This window comes from Mirounga leonina, unplaced genomic scaffold (assembly GCF_011800145.1).
Source record: "Mirounga leonina isolate KUSES-001 unplaced genomic scaffold, KU_Mleo_1.0 Mir_150, whole genome shotgun sequence".
Classification (NCBI taxonomy): domain Eukaryota; kingdom Metazoa; phylum Chordata; class Mammalia; order Carnivora; family Phocidae; genus Mirounga; species Mirounga leonina.
The window spans coordinates 36,452,174-36,469,525 of NW_023270374.1; the positions used below are offsets into that span (position 1 = coordinate 36,452,174).

The window sequence follows — 17,352 nt, forward strand, 5'->3', positions numbered from 1 at the left end:
CATCTCTGTTCCTTGATTTCTTCAAGGAGTTGTGGTAAGGATTAAACAAATGCATGCAAAACACAGTCCCTCTACATAGCACGGAATAGGAGTCATTACTATTTATCTGACAAGCACTTCATGTAGAGTTTACTCTGTGCTGGGCAGTCTTCTGAAGACTTGGCTAATATTAACATATTTAATCTCTATAACAACTCCATGAGGTAAGTTGTATAATTATCTCCATTTTATGGCTGAAGAAACTGAGGCACAAAGAGGTGGTGATTTGCCTGAATAAGTGAAATGACTTGCCCTAGGGTTGGAATTTTGAGCTTAGAATCTAGCTCTTACTTCATTAGGCTACCTCCCCAATAAAATAATGCCAATCATCATCATCATCATCACCATCATCACCACCACCACCATCACCATCATCACCATCACCATCATCACTACCACCATCATCACCACCACCACCATCACCATTATCACCATCATCACCACCACCACCATCACCATCATCACCATCATCACCACCACCATCATCACCACCACCACCATCATCATCATCATCACTACCACCATCATCACCACCACCACCACCACCATCATCACCACCACCACCATCACCATCACCACCACCACCACCACCACCATCATCACCACCACCACCATCATCACCACCACCACCATCACCATCATCACCACCACCACCATCATCACCATCACCACCATCACTACCACCACCATCATCAACACCATCATCACCACCACCACCATCACCACCATCACCATCATCACCACCACCACCATCACCATCATCACCATCATCACCACCACCATCATCACCATCATCACTACCACCATCACCACCATCATCACTACCACCATCAGCATCACCACCATCATCATCACCACCACCACCACCATCCTCATTCAGGTGACTCTCCAGCAGGAAATGAGGGATGGGGAAAATATACACGTTTCTACTTGCCTACAGGGTTTGCTCCCTTCTGACTTACTCTCAAGCTCCTATAACCCCAATATATTTGTAGATAAGTTTACTTTGGTGGAGATTAAATGAGATATACATGAAGGTGCCAGAAGAAGACCAATTTTTCAATCCACGAGATAGTAAAACTATAGTAACAATAACAGTAGTGAGGTTGAAGGTGGCTCTGGTTTTAGCACCTGGTATGTATCAGCCCCGTTCTGGGCACTTTCCACGCCTCACGGCATCAACCCTCAAAACAGCCCGCTTCATGGGTCATGTCCAACAAATGTTTATTGAACATGTTATGTACCAGGACTCTTCTCGATGCCGGAACAGTAGTGAATAAGACAGATACTACCCCTGCCCTCATGGAGCTTACGCTCCAGTAAGAGAGACACCAACAAGCAAACAAATGAGCAGGAAATTTAGGGGAAGGAAATAGTGGGGTGTTATAGGGAGAGTGGCTGGAGGGGAGGCTACTTTAGACATGGTACCAGGTGACCTTGGAGCTGACCTGAAGGGCCAGGACTCAAGATCTCAGGGAAGAGCCTTAGGCAGAAAGAAAGCAGATGCAAAGGTCCAGGGGTGCAAATGAGTCTAGTGTGGCTGACATTAAGGGGCCAGTGGGATTGGAGGGGAGCCAACGAGGAGAGAGAGGTAGGAGCTGACACCAGGGAGGTGGGCAGGGGCCAGGTCACGCTGGGCCCTGTGCGTAGGCCAAGGAAGCCTTCAGACTAGAGTCTAAATATATGGGGAGTCGTGGATAGTTTTACAGCAGGAGAAAAATGCACTGAGGACACTAAGCGGTAAAGTTTAAGTGAGTTGCCAAGCTCAGAGCAAGCCCTGGGATCTGCTTCCAGCCCTCCCAAACCAGCACTAGGGAGTCCACACATCCAGGCTCACCCTGGACCCCATCCGAGGACCTGTAAGCCCCAGGAAGCCTGGCAGTGGCCTGGTGAGGGCACTGGGCCGGGGCCACGAAGCAGGATGTGCCATGAGCGCTCTGGTCCCTCCTGGGGCAGGCTGTGCTGGCCTGGGGAGGAGCCGGTACCAGCAGGGGTGGGGGGAAGGGGGCAGCTGCCAGACAAAGCCCTTGTTAAACAGAAACTCCAGCAGCGGCCCAGAGCTGGGCCAGGAGCCAGACCGGCCTCCTAGCGTGCCCAGTGGTCCTGCAGCCCAGCCCCCACTGAGCGCCGAGACTTTTCCCACCACATCCTGAACTCGGAGAAGCCTCCAGGGTACAGGGCCATCTCCTCTACCCCCTGCCTCAGGGTCAGGCAAGGTTCGTACCATCTGGATAAATGGCACCCTTTCCACTGAGTTGCTCAGGCAAGAACCTCCATGTCATCCCTGATTCTGATTTCCCTCTTGCCCCTGCATTCAATTATAATAACCAACCATGTCGGCTCTGTTCTAAGTTCCCCACATGCATCGGCTCATTTCATAACTGTAACAAGTCTATGACTTGGCACCGTTATTATTCCCATTTTACAGATGAGGAAACCGAACCACACAGTGAAGAGGTACAAGACCCACAACTCCAACCCAGACAGTCTGGGTTCGACAGCCCATGCTTTTTACCATTGTGTTGCATGGCCTCTTCAGGACTGGATAACATGTCACTTCCTTTGGGAAGCCTTCCCCGATACATCCCCAATAGGACGCAGTAGTGAGAAAAGTCAGACAGGAGTTCAAATCCCAGCTCTGCTACCTATGAGCTCTGTTACCTAGGATCAGTCAATTAACCTCTCTGGTCCTCGAGATTCCTAAAACGGAGACAAAAACAGTACTGTTGCTCATGAGCACCCTGGTCCCTGCTGGGGCAGGCTGCCTTTTGCTCATTTTGAAGTCTATACTATTGTATTTGTATGTGTTATTTGTTGGGGAAAAATGAGCAAAATAAAAATATATGTCAGAAAAAGGAGTCGTTGGGTTGAGAACCTGAATGTGCCACCCAGACCACCTTCAGTGAAGGCCTTGTGAGTAACCTGGTGTAATGGCTTAGCACTCCGGACTCTGAAGGCCTGCATGTCCCAGTGCAGGGAACCAGGGCCTTCACTGTCAGCCCCTGAGGGGCTGTCTCAGACCTGAGAGTCGTCTTGGTCGAGGTCACACTCACTCTTGGGGCGGCTCACATGCACAGACTGGTGCAGGGATGCCGGGGTATGGCCTGGCCATCTCAGACCAGTTGGGACATTTCTGAAGGGCCAGCTCAGCACCATGCTCCCTGTGGGGTTGGTGAAGGTGTCGTGGGGTCTGCTCACGATTGTGCTTCTCCCCCTGCCCTCTCCTGCTTCCTTCCTCCCCCCGTCCACAGGGAGGAACCTCAGGGGCACAACCTAACACCCCTGCTCCCTCGCCTGCATCTCAGAGTCTGCTCCCTGGAAGCAGAACCCACAAGACCACAGAATGAGGATTTAGAGAGTGAACAGGGAGTTCCTCATGCTCCCCATTTGCTATGTATTACACCAGCTATTACATTCTCTAATTACTTCCACCAACCCCAAAGAGTGGGAACTTTGATCCAATTCATAGATGAGAAAACTGGCACCCAGGGAGGTTTAGAAACTTGCCCAAAGTGCCCCAGTGAGGAGTGGTAGAGCTGGGATTTGAATCCAGATACTCTGATTCTCAAGCCTGGGCTTCTTACTCATATACACTTTAGGGATGTCTTACATCGTATCATTGTTGGAACCTGAAAATTAGAACTGAATAAAAGAAAGAAAGCAATCTGAGAAGCAATTTCAGGTTTCCTTCACCTTAATTTCAGATTAACGCTTAATTGGTTGTGGTTTTAAATGCCTTGGCTTACAAGGAGAGGTTTAGGGGTGAGGTGGAGCCCAGCATCATGACCTGGGGGTTCAAATCCCGGCTCCAACAAGCTCCTAGCTGCACAAACATAGGCAAGCTATTTAGCCTCGAGTAACCTCTGTTCCCTCATCTTTGAAGTGCGGACAGCAATCGCATCTACTTCGGTGGTGTTGATGAAGACGAACCGAGTCCCTGTTTGCAAAGTGCTCCACATGATGCCAGCACTTGGGAAGTTCTTGCTAGTGAGCCGTTAGGAGGCTGGACTCTGAAAGCAGTCTGACTGGAGTTGGAACCCCAGCTCCTGAGCAGAGTGCAATTGTACGACCTTCAGAGAGTTGCTTAACTAACTTCTCTGTGCCTCGGTTTTCCTATCTGTAAAATGGGGATACAAATATTACCCAGCCCCTAGGGTCAGCGTGAATGTTTGAAGGGTAACACTGAGGATGCACCTGTTCTGAGCAGGGCCTGCTGACACTGCACCTGCAGAGTGCTGAGAGCCAGAGCCTCCTGAAATTCTGTGCCCCGCTCCCCTCACTCTAGTCCCAGTCCTGCCTCTGAGCTCAAAGAGCCCTCTAGAACAATATTCATAATAACACTAACTGATTAATATTAATAATCTCTAATATTTATATCACGGTGGTTAAGAGTATAGGCCGTGGCGTCAAACTACCTGGATTCTAATCCTGAGTACGTAGCTGTGTGACCTTGGGCAAATCACTTTACTTCTTTGTGCCTCAGTTTCTTAATCTGGAGAATGGGGATAATAATGGCATCTACCTCATAGGCTTGTTGGGAAGTTTAAATGAGTTAATGTGTGTAAAGCACGCAGAACAGTGCCTGGCCCGGGGGTGGGGGTGAGCGTAGGGTTATTCCTCTGTGCCCACGGGACCCCTCGAGCCATGATAGTAGTATTTAGTGGTAGTGTGCTCATCATGAGCTCCTTGAGAGTCTGGATCAGACCTTACTCCTTTCTTTCACAGCACCGGCTGCTGAGGATGGAGCCATGATGATCCCAATCTGGCAACTGGGGGATCTGGTGGTGGCTGGGGTGACCCTGAGCAGCCGGGACTGGAACCTGCGCCCCCCTCCCCAGGCCTGCCTCCCGCTTGCGGCTCTTACCTCACAGCCTTTGGCCATGGCGAAGCCCCCGCCCAGGAGAAGGATGATGTTCCAAGGCACCGTGTCCTGGACCTTCTTCCACGTCAGCAAGGGCTCTGTCTCTGCATTGGAAGCTGGGTGGAGAGAAGACATTTAGCCTGAAGAGGGGACACCGGTCCCCCCGGGGCAGAGGGGGACCTGACACATACCCAGGACACTCAGCCTGGGGAAGGGTCACCAGCCCCTGCAGCCCCATCTTTGTGGGGACACTTGAGGGGGGTCTCCCGGAAGCCACAGTCTGGCTGCAGCATCTGATTTTGGGGCTTCAGGGGAAAACCCCGCGAGCATCATGAGGGGCGTCTGCTCTACTCAGAACGAAAATAATTGTCATGGCTCCCAGAGCGTGAGAACCTCCTGGAACCAGGCACCCCACCTCCATGCAGGACATCCTTTCAATTTCCCAAAACCCCTTCTGGGCAGTGCTGCTTTCACCCTCATTTACAAGAGAAAAGGCTCTCTTTGTAATTGAATGTGTACAGAGAGGGAAAAAGTGGAAGGAAATTCAGGAAAAGAGAAACGAAGAGTATCTTTGGTTCACGGAATTATGGGAGGATTTTTATGTCCCAAAAGGCAGCAGTGTCCGCGCGCAGTGGTTAGAACGGGAACCAGCAAACTTCTGGAAAGGGTCAGGGAGTGGATACTCCAGGCTCTGCAAGCCTCTGGGGAACCAGGCCGCCACTGTAGTGCGTGAGCAGCCAGAGAAAGGACATACGTGAGCGGGTGTGGCTCCCCGGGAACCCTACCGACCAAGGAGGGGTGCATTTGGGCCGCGGGCTGAAATCTGCCACCCCCGTGTTGGGAGCACAGGCCTGGAGACAGACCCTCCTGGGTGGTGGCTCACCGCACGCCCTTGAACATGACCTGGCCTGCCTGAGCCCCCATTTCCTCGGCTGGCCCGCAGCACAGAAACAGTCCCTGGAGGGTGCTCGTGAACACTGACGAGGCAATGAGGGAGCTGCTGGTGGAGAGACACACGGTCCTGGTCAGCTCACAGCCGCATCCCTGCGTCACTGCCTAGCACCTGGTGGGTACTCCAAAACACTTGTCGGCGAGTGGGATGCCAGATGCATCGCCCGATGCCTGGTGCAGAGTGAACACTCTTGAAATGGAACTGTCCCTGCAGGCGGCCAGCAGGGAGGCGGGGAGGACAGGTCTGGCTCATGCATGGTGGTGCCCTACTTTCCAGGACAATTCCTGGTCACACAACCGTTGACATTTTGTTTCTCTCTCTCAGCTTTTTCCGTATTTCGTTATCTGAAATGAAAGCTGGAGATGTTGGGTGGCTCAGCCCTCTGCCTTTAGGCAACGAAGTATCATTTCACTGAAGAGGCAGGCAAGGTCTGAAAAAGGAAAGGGACTTGCCCCACATAGGAGAAGGCCCTGACCATGGGTTTAACATCCCGCAGATTAAATGAGTGACACGGTAAGTGCTAATGAGGCCCCCTGCGTCACGATAGGCACACAGCCTACACTCTGATCGTCTTCATTATGGTCCCATCCTACCATGCCCTTGCTGCTGTTTCTTCAAAGCACAGCCTCGAGGTGCCTGGGGGGCTCAGTCGTTGAGCGGCTGCCTTCGGCTCAGGTCATGATCCCAGGGTCCTGGGATCAAGCCCCGCATCGGGCTCCCTGCTCAGCGGGAAGCCTGCTTCTCCTTCTCCCATTCCCCCTGCTTGCGTTCCCTCTCTCGCTGTGTCTCTCTCTGTCAAATAAATAAAATCTTTAAAAATAAAAAAGCACAGCCTCTAACTATGGGCCTCTCACAGTCCAGCCCCGCGTTCCTCCCGCGAGCTGTCTGCAGCAGAGGCTAAGAGCAAAGGCTCTGAAGCTGAACTACATTTGAATCCCAGCTCTGCCCTTCGGCTGTGTGCTTTGAGCTAGTGACTCTACTTCTCTGAGCCTCAGCGTGCTCATCTACAAAAGGGAGCAATTGTAGCTCCTCAAAGACCCACTGGGGAGATGACATGGGCCCGTGGGGGCAAAGGGTTCAGCTCTGGGTGTGGCCCAGAGCAAGTCCTTGGTTATTCAATTTCACAAATAGATGTCGAGGACCTACCACTCCTCTCGGCACTGGGGATTCAGAAATGGCCAAAACCAGAGAAAATCCCTCCCGTTGGAGAACTTACATTTCCAGTAAGGGAGGTAGGTGAGAAACCAAAAAATATATAATGTCAGGAAATTTAATGTGTTAGGAAGGAAAGAAAATAGGGTAGAGGGGTGGAGAGTGACAAGGGAGGGATGCTTTTCTGGAAAGTGTAGTCAGGGAGGCTTCTCTGGGGAGGTGACATTTGGACAGAGTCTGAGTATAGTGATGGGAGTGAACCACACGATATCTGGAGGAAGAGCTTGGTGGACAGAGAGGAAATGGAAGTCATCATTATCATCCCCATCATCATCCATGGGCACAGTGCCCAACATATAGTGGGCACTGTGTTGATACTTGCTGAGTGACATAAAGGGACAGAAATGCAAGTGTGACTCCCACCCAAGGAAGAATGGAAGGCAGCGGGTACAATAAGAAAATCAAGGTTGGCTTGGATGCCTGGGTTCTACCCTCTGTCTCTGTTTAGCTAGCTGTGTGACCCTGATCAGGTCACTTTCTCTCCGTGGAAACTGGCCACTCTCTCAGGCTTCATGTAAGTCCTGGGTGCTGAGTGTGAGAACGCATCTTTTTTTTTTTTTTTAAGTTATTTATTTATTTATTGAGAGGGAGAGAGAATGATAGAGAGAGAGCATGAGAGGGAGGAGGGTCAGAGGGAGAAGCAGACTCCCTGCTGAGCAGGGAGCTTGATGTGGGACTCGATCCTGGGACTCCAGGATCATGACCTTAGCCGAAGGCAGTCGCTTAACCAACTGAGCCACCCAGGCGCCCCATGAGAACGCATCTTTTCAGCCCAGTCTGCGCAGGCCCACTGGTGGCCAAAGGACAGGTGGTGCTCACGGAGGCCCCTGTTTCCCCATCCACCAGGCAACCCCCGAATCCCCAGCCCAAAGAGCCCTCCGCGGAAGTGGCATGCTGTACTCCATGGGCAGACCAGACCCAGCCACCAGATGTGTTCTCACGCGGCTGTTGCTGGCCCACACGGTGTTTTTCAATTCAGATTCGTGGCCAACGTTTAAAATCAGGGAGATTGCATACAATTTTTTTGCTTCTCTTGAAAAACCAGCAAATCTGGCAAGACGAGTCCTGCTTTCCTGCACGGTGACACTCGGTGGAAATGGAGTCACAGCTGCCCTTTTATCTAAAGGCTATTGGCTTGCCAGTTTTCCACAGACCCCATGACACGAGGGGGGTGCCCTGACGCAAGGGGTCTTGCCACTCACGAGCATCCTCGGCGGCTGTTGTCCTCATATAGACATTGTTCTCTGTGTCAACAATGTAAAAGGAAAGCCGGGCGGGGAGGGCCTTGTGTCACGAAACACATTTTCCTGCACCCAGTCTGCTGCACTCAACACTGTTCCCTCCCTGTGGGCATTTGAGTTTGCAACCTCTGTTCTATAAAACTACTAAGGCCAGGGGTGCAGAGTATCTAAGGGACATGTTCATTCTCGTTCAGTGGGAAAGCAAGGCCCAGACAACCTCGGAACTTACTCAGGGTCACCCAGCAAATTCGGTAACACAGCTGGGATACCGAACATGGACATCACAGGCCCTCCCCACAGCCCGGGCTGAGAGGAAGCTCTGGGCTTTTGGAGCCTGCCCACAGGTGACGGAACCACGGACGGGACCCAACCAAGGGCAGCCGATCCCCAGGCTGGCTGGGAATCTACGAGGCTATGAGGTGGCCTGGTGGGAGAGCTGCCCAAATATCAAGCCAGACGAAGCAGATTCCACGGGAGGTAGAGGGACAGCAGATGCACAGATGTGTAGCTGAAGATGAAAGGACAGAGAGCAAGGGAGGCCGTGTGCTACAGGGAGGGGTGTGAGCCGGCCGGCTGTGGGAGTGGGTGCCGTGAGAATGTGGGCATTACGACGGAGAAGACGCGCTTAGGGAACCCAAGTTCTAAAAAAGAGTCAGGAACTGTACAGCAGCAGAAGTGATAAAGAGGCCAAAGCTTAGAAGCAGTAGAAACTACGGAGAGGCCAGGACATGGTCCCCGGAGTGCGTGATGAAGAAAGCCAGCTGGAAGCCAGCCCGAGGAGCAGAGACAAATCCTGCCTGGATTGCAGAGTCTTTGCCCACGGCTCCTGGGACCCGGTGTTCGCTCAGCAGCAATAACTGTTTCTGGGGCCCTGTGATATCGTCTCCCTGCTGATCCCTCCGTTATGCCCCACGCTCAGACCACTCCTCCACAATGGCGCTAACCTGCCTGTGACTCTAGGTGACAACCCCACTTCTGACTCCCAGTGCAGAGCTCATCCCACTGCCCCAGCTGGATTAAGCTTGTCACGGGTGCGAGGTGGCGGCACCTTGTTCCGACAGACACCTGCTGGGAACCCATCTGAAGGCCAGCCTGCAGAGGTTTTGGTTTGGGTGGCTCAGTGATCCTTTTAAATGGACCTGGGACGCTGCTAGGCTGTTGTGCCTCGGCCCCCACCACTTCCTATCCGGTTCAACCTAGCTTGAGATTTGCACGTCTGGCCCCTTGGGCACCGGAGTGAGGGTCCCAACTCCAGCCTTAGACCCAGAGGCAGCAGAGTGTTTCTGTAAAAGGGTCAGCAAGTAAATATTCTGGGTTCTGTGAGCCAAGAGGCAAAATTGAGGCTATTGTGTAGGTACTTGTGTAACTAACTAAATAAATGTCCACAAATTTCTTACTGAAGAAATAAACTTTATTTCTGGACACTGAAATCTGAATTTCATGTGATGTTCCTGTGTCATGAGATATTTTTCTTTTGACTCTTTTCAACCATTACAAAAATGTAAAAGCTATTCTTCACCCCTGCGCTGTACAAAGCAGACAGCCGGCTGGATCTGGCCAACTCTAGTTGCTAACTCCCACCCTCGGCCGTCACCTCTGGCAGCCCCGAGTGCCCGGACCAGCTAAGGCCTCAGACGGAGAAAAGGGAAGAAGTGGGACCACACGGTTGGTACAGTGGGGGTCAGGTCCCGGGCGTGGGCCCTGCCTCGAGGCCATGATCACCACACTCCGAGTCACAGCCTCACTGAGCCCACTGAGACCCCAGCCCTGACACCTTACCTTTAAAGTCAAACCACCACTTGAAAGAGGGCCTTTGGGACGGGAAGAAGAACAAGATGGTGACAATGGCCACTCCGGTGACAGCATCAGAAAGAAACCTACAATGACAAGGCCCCAAAGCATGTGACCCTGGGCATCGCAGCGGGGCCACCAGTTTGGCAGATTTGCAAATGAGGACTTGTGGGAGGGAATTAGGCACTTGCTGTGAAGGGAGCGTTGTTGGAGGCCACTGGATGCCGCCCTGCCTGCGCTCAGCGTGGATGCAACTGCCTGGTATGCTGAAGCCCTCTCTCTGCCCATGGCTCCCTGGGGCCTTTGAGGCCACAGGAGACAAATGCTTATCCTCCTAGGAAGACAGACTTGGCCAAAGAGGAGGGAAGAATCTGAGCACCATCAAATATGGGATCTGTGGAACTCCCGCGAATCACCAGAACCAGGGCTTCTCTAAGGGCTTGTATGCATTTGTTCAGCTTGCTTTCCTCCTGGGATGGGCAGCTTACTACTCAGAGATGCAGCCCATTCGCACCAGCAGAAAGCAGGTGGAAGCAGCCTCACAGCCCCTCACAATCTAATTACTGCCTTTCAAGGATCCACTGCATGTCTTGTGGAGGCATTAAACTCACAGAAGTCTCAGAAACAGCCCTCTGGGGCAGGCAGCTTCCATCTCAGATGAGGAATCTGAGGCTCAGTGAGCAGAAGCAACTTGCTCAAGGCCAGGCAGGAGATGGGCACTGAACCCAGATTTGCCTGGCTCCCAGCTCAATGAAGCATAGAGCCAAATGTCCACAAAAGCCCTTTGATCCCACACATTTGGGAAGAACAGTATTCAAATGGCCAAGAACCTAGAAAAGATGGTCAATATCACTGCATTAGAGAAATAGAAACTCCACGCTAATGGAGTATCATTCATCAGCTAACAGGCAAAACTTGAAAGCATGATGATAGTACCTAATGGTGACGTTGGAAAACATACTGGCAGTGTGAAAAGAAACTGGTTTAACCTTCTGGAGGGCAGCTGACAACAGGTTTCAATCCTTTACATGTGAGTACCCCTTGTCCAGTTATCGTACTTCCAGTTATCAAGAAAACTGGGCTCTTGTACACAGATTATGTATAGGGATATTCAATATGGATAAGAGGGGGAAAAATGGAAGATTTTTAATACAGACAGGTGTAAATAACTTGTGTATATGATGTATATATATAAATGTATGTATATATGTATATTACATATACATGTAATATGTATATTATTATGTAATAAATATGTATATTATACATGTATATATAATAGTATATCTATAATGAAATACCCTGTATCTGTTTTTTAAAGATAAAAGATAACATCAATGTTTATGCATTGACATAGAAGTGCAACCAAGATATTTTGTAAATCAAAAGAAAAGTTTTTATTTGCAGTATGAGACACAATCCAAAGGGAATTGATTAATAGATTAAGGTGCTATCATTCTGTAGAATACTATGGAGGGTGTAAAAAGAATGAAGTAGGTCAGAAATAGTAAGTTGCCCGTGATTATATTCTTTCTAATAAACTATAAACTTTCTGATTTTTTGTAACATGTATACATGTATATATGTCTTTGTGTATGTATTATTATGTGTGCCTGTGTCTATCAGATCTGTTAGACACCAAACTTTTAATTGGATAATCTCTTCATTTACCAAAGGTAAATTCAGCATTATTTGAAGTTTTTTATAATGAGTATGCATAACTTTTATAATTAAACAAAAAAGGAAAAAGCAGATCACAAATAATATGTCTGCTGTAATCACATTTCTGTTAAAAAATCTTCTGTTTAGATAGGTTTCTTTTTAGCTAGTTTGCATGTATTTTTACAGGTAAATCTATCGAAATATAATTAACATGCAATAAAATGCACCCATTTAAAGGATATAGTTTACATTTTGGCTAATGTATACAGTTTTGTAACCACCCATGGGATTAAGATAGAACCGTTCCCGGATAGGCATTTTTAAGTCAGGAAAGATGTGTATCAGAATTGGAGACTGAGTTTCTAGGTGATTTTCACTGTCTTTGTATTGTTGGAATGTCTGCAACACCCACTTTTCATCTGAAAAAAAAAGACAAAGTATCTACATTCTGGAAAAACAAGACAATGGTAGTAAGAGCCACTCTTCTTGGCTCCGTGAAATGACATTGCTTCTTCCTCATAATAACCCGCATGAGATCAGAACCTTATATCACCCATTTTACCATGGGGCATTTGAGGCTCCGAGCGTCACTATACTCCGAGAGTATAGAGCTGCTCTATCCAATATGGCAGCCACCGGCCACATGTGGCTAGTGGACACTTGAATTCTGGCAATACCAAACTTAGGTGTGCTGCCTTATAAAATGCACACCAGACTTTGAAGACTGAGTATGAACAAAAGTAAAATAGCTCAATAATTTTCATATCGATTACATGTTGAAATAATATGCTGGGTTAAATGAAATATATTACTAAAATTAATTTCATTGTTTCTTTTGACTTTTTAAATGTGGCCACTAAAACTTGGAAATTACGTGTGTGTCTCACATTATATTTCTACCGGATGGTGCTGATGGAAATCATCAGATCTCACTGAAGCCAGAGGACATATTTCCTATCTAATCATATTTTGACACACTAGAATCTGACACAGTTGCCTACTTGCTCTTTCTTAAAATGCTCCGCAATCTTGGCCTTTGCTTGTTTGTTGCTCCTGGTTTCCTGCCTACCACACAGCCTGCTTCTTCCATTTCTCTCCTCTACACAGCTCCCAAATGTTTGGGGACCTCAGAGGCTTCTACACTCTCCCTTGCAGGATTTGAAAGACATATTTGACTTGACAAGTCTAACCCAAGTCCAAAATCGAATTGTTGATAAGCCACCCACAGCCCAGCCTCCTAGGGAATGTTCTTCTCCAACTAACCACCATTCGTGCTGGTGCTCCAACCCTCGTGTCCCCAAATCCTACCAGATGGCAGGTACTATCATTTCTAACTTTCAAACAGATCTTGATGGCTGCCTATCCAATGTTACCACTTTGACACACACCAGCGAGGCCTTTCCCCTAGACCAAGGCTCAGTGAGCGTCTTCTGTAAAGGGCCACATAGTAAACACTCCTGACTTTGCAGCCCATATGGTCTCTGTCCTGACTCATCTTTGATGTTGCAGTATGAAAGCAGCTGAGGACAATACATAAGTGAACAGGTGTGGCTGAGTTCCATGAAACTTTATTTGTAGACATGGACCTTTGAATTTCATATAATTTTCATGTGTCACAAATATTATTTGTCTTTTGATTTTTTAGCCATTTAAAAAGGTAAAAGCCATTCAAAAACAAGTGCTGGGGCCAGATTTGGCCCAGGAGCCTTAGTTTGCCGGCCCTGTCCTAGAAGACAGGGTCTCATCTAGATGGTGTTAGAGCTCCTTCCTACCTGTTTCCCCCATCCATCCCCTAATAAGTAGAGTTAATACTTTCCTGAGTTCTTTCCATGTGCCCTTCTAATCACTTGACATGAACTAACTCACTGATCCTTGGAACAATCCAGTGAGAACTGTACTATGACAATACCATTTCATAGATGAGAAAACAGAGGCACAGAGCCTCCCACACGGAAAAGACACAAATGTTTTATGTGTCCAACAAGACTCTCCAGGATCTGGCTCTCGCCTACCCTTTCAGCCACGTCGTGCTGACTTTCCTCCCTTCCTACCGAGCCTCCTCGGTCACACTGGGCTTCTTTCAATTTGCCAAATGTGCTAAAGTAAGGTCCTGCCTGTGGCTCTCAGTAGACCTTCCCAGCAGGTCTCCAGCGCTCATCGCTCCTCTTCCGATCTTTACTTCCTCCCAGAACCACCCAAAGTCAATGTCCCCGCCCATTCTTTCATAATACAGTCCTCTCGCTCTTTCTTTCTTTGCACTCATTACAATCTGCAGGGTTTTGTTGTCGAGCTACTTGCTTTTGTCCGCGTCCCCAGCATCTAGCACAATGTGGAGCACATAATAGGCGCTCGATAGATGTTGACCGATTGAACGAACAAACTAATGAGTGCATGAATGAATGAATGATGTGCTCAGCGTTGCACCACCATTTACAAGGGGCAGAGCTGACGTTTGACCCTAGTTTTGCCTGATTCCAAAGGCAAAGCTCCTAACACATGAGAACCCAAAATGTTCTATCATCTGTACCTAAGCTTTTTTGAGGGTAAAGGAAGGCGCTGTTTATAGTCACACGGGACCAAGGGTGTACACCTAGCCCGGCCCCTCCATGTGCACTGCGTCTCCAGCTCCAGGTGGCCCATCCCAGAATCTTCCCCGTGGGGCTCCACCCCCCACGTCCCCCGAGTCTCACCCAGGGGTGAAGAGGCTGGCCCAGCCAGGGATGAACTTCGGATCCCGGGAGAAGAGGAGGATGGCGAACATGCAGAAAAGGGTGAACACGGCCTGTTCGGCAAACCTGTGGCACAGATAGGCAGGCGCCATGCTGATGGTGGGCTTTGGGTGGACTGCAGAGTGGGAAGGCCTGGGGCGGGTGCCTGCTGGCTGTCACCCGGCCCGGGCCCTGCCTATGAGAAGCTTCAAGAAGTAATCCACTCCTCGGAGTGAGGGGAAGGGTATCTTGGGGTGTAAGGGATTCCTGTCCAGGGGCCTCCACACTCCCCCAGGATCCTTCCAGAGCATTCAGGCACCATCTTCCCCCCAAGTTATTTATATCATGCCCACCGGGAATTTCCCAAGGTCCTAAGGAGAATCACCAGAGAGAAAGAAAAAGCAAAGCAGAGGTGGAGTCAGAAAAGCAGAAAAAAAAGGAAACAGATAGAAACAGAGGTAGGTAAGAGACAGAGGGACAGTCATACATTCAGAGGAAGATGGATGCACTGAGAGGGCAGACAGACAGGGAGAGGGGCAGACACACAGAATCCCCAAATGTTGGAGTAAATGTCTACCCAATGTGCCCATTCCACAGACTGGAGCAGAGCCCAGAGAGGGTTAGCGCTTTGCCCAAGGCTACATAGGAGTTAGTGGCAGAGCCAGGTCCTGGGTGCAGACCTCCTGACTCCTAGGTACTTTCCCTGAATGGGAACTGTGCATTGAAAAAGGTCCTGGAAGCTGCCCGAGGGAATGTTGGGTATCCCATGTGCCAGGAGGGAAAGAGTGCATTAGCTGGAAGGGCAGGAGGCCCCACCCCACCTGCACCCTGAGGGGCTTCCTGGTCCTCAGGGTATTTACCCCAGCACCAGGGCAAGAGGCTGACTGTATAAGCCACCCCCCTACCCTCCATCTCCAGGCTTCTAGGCCATCGTCCTGAAATTCCCCCGGAACTCAGCCCCCAGGGGTCCAGAGGTCAGGCCAGGAGGTAGGTTTCCTGAAAGTCTATGCTGGGCTCCCTCCCCACCCCAGGAACCCCCGTAGTACCACGCACTTGATGGGTCCCAGGTTCTGGAATTCCTCCCGAATCACAGCACGAGCCCTGTCTTCTGCATCAGTTTTGATCTCAGATTTCTTCTCCCTCCAGCCCCTGAAACAGAGTAGGGAGGTGAGGAGTGGCCACTGCAAGTATGACTAACTCCTCAACTCCCCCCCCCACCCCCCACCCTGTGGCCAAGCCTCATTATCTCTATTCTGGAGACTGCAACAGTCTGCTGAGTGGCCTCCCTGCCCATCTTCCCCACCTATAGCTTTGGTGGTCTTTTAAAAATGTGAGTCTGATCATAAGACTCCCAGGCTTACAATTCTTTAGAGGGTCAAACAGGCACCTGAATAAATTAATGGAACAAAATAGGAAGACCAGAAATAGACTGGGGATTTTGTCTATGATCAAGTTGGTATCTCAGACTGGTGTAGAAAAAGAGCTATTCAGTCAGTCGTGTTGAACATGTAGATCAATGGGATGGAATTGTGAGTTCAGAAATAAACCCATACTTCCATGCTCAATTGGGTTTTGGCAAGGATACCAAGACCATTCGATGGGGAAAGAATAGCCTTTTAACATATGATGCTAGGACAACTGGATAGCTACATGCAAAAGAATGAACGTGGACCCCTACCTCAAACCATATAAAAAAATTTAACTCGAAAATGGGTCAGACCCAAATATAAGGGCTAGATGCATAAAATTCTTAGAAGAAAACATAGGGGTTTTCTGGCCTTGGGTTAGGCAACTATTTCTTAAGATATAACACCAAAAGCTCAAGCAACCAAAGATAGAGAAATCAGACTTTGTCAAATTTAAAAACTTTTGTGTGTCCATAAATATCGTTGGACAGCTGGGTGGCCATCTGGAACAAAAAGTGAAGTTGGATCCAAACCTCACATTGCATCCTAAGGACAAACTCCAAACAGGTAAAAGATTTCAGTGTAAAAACAAACAGACGAAAAAAAAAAAAAAAAACTAGATAAAAACATGAGATTATTTTTTTTTACAACTCCCGTAATGGGAAAATCTTTCTAACTATAATTGAAAATTCAGAAGCCACATGAGAAGGATTAAGAGTAAACACTAATCTTTTAATATATAAAGAGTACTAGAAATCAGTAAGACCAAGATCAATAATCCATTTGAAAAATGTACAAAGGATAGAAACACAGTTTAACAAGCCACAGGAAAGAAAATACCAGTGGCTTTTATGAAGATAGGAAAGTTTTTCATGTTGCCCTCAATATGAAAAGGTGCTCAAAATGGCTCTTAAAATGAATGCAAATTATTTTTCTCTTATCAGATCGGCAAAAATCCACTGCTGCAGGGAAGCAGACACTCTCATACATTATAAATGGGAGAACAAATTCGTACGAGTCCTATGGAGAATGACTTGATAATCTATTAAAAGGAAAAGGTGTTTATTCTCTGACTCCAAAATCTCAACCTATGGAAATTTACCTTACAAAAATACATGCGAACATACAAAATCATATCTGTCAGGGAGACTAGTCACCAGAAAATATACTATATCTGCCTGTATTTGTTTAAGGAAACCCTGAAAGATTACCCAGGAAACTTGTTTTTGGGGGAATTATTGGGTGACTGAGTAAATGAAGGCATGGTTGGGAAGAACCATTCTCACTGCATACCTCTTTGCATTGTTTTGATTTTTGAACCATGTGTATGTGTTGTTTATCCAAATTAAAACAGCAACAACAAATGAATATATTTTTTAAAAAATCCTCACAATGGCTCTTTTGTATGAAGATCAAACTCCCACAAGACCCTCAATGATCTAGCCCAGAGTTTCTCAACATTGGAACTACTAACATATTG

General features: G+C 48.5%; 1 protein-coding gene across 3 annotated transcripts in view; it reads right to left on the reverse strand.

Annotated features, from left to right (window-relative positions):
- Window positions 1–17,352, reverse strand: part of SLC13A3 (solute carrier family 13 member 3) — a 44,563-nt gene that overhangs the window by 10,482 nt on the left and 16,729 nt on the right. For 2 of the 3 annotated variants that reach the window (XM_035006471.1, XM_035006469.1), the window contains 4 exons: window positions 15,520–15,615; window positions 14,449–14,553; window positions 10,085–10,182; window positions 4,904–5,016 (listed from right to left, as the gene is read on the reverse strand). In XM_035006471.1, coding sequence (XP_034862362.1) covers window positions 4,904–5,016; window positions 10,085–10,182; window positions 14,449–14,553; window positions 15,520–15,615 — 412 coding nt within the window. The remainder of the gene's footprint in view (window positions 1–4,903; window positions 5,017–10,084; window positions 10,183–14,448; window positions 14,554–15,519; window positions 15,616–17,352) is intronic. The other variant, XM_035006470.1, reaches the window with a different exon arrangement.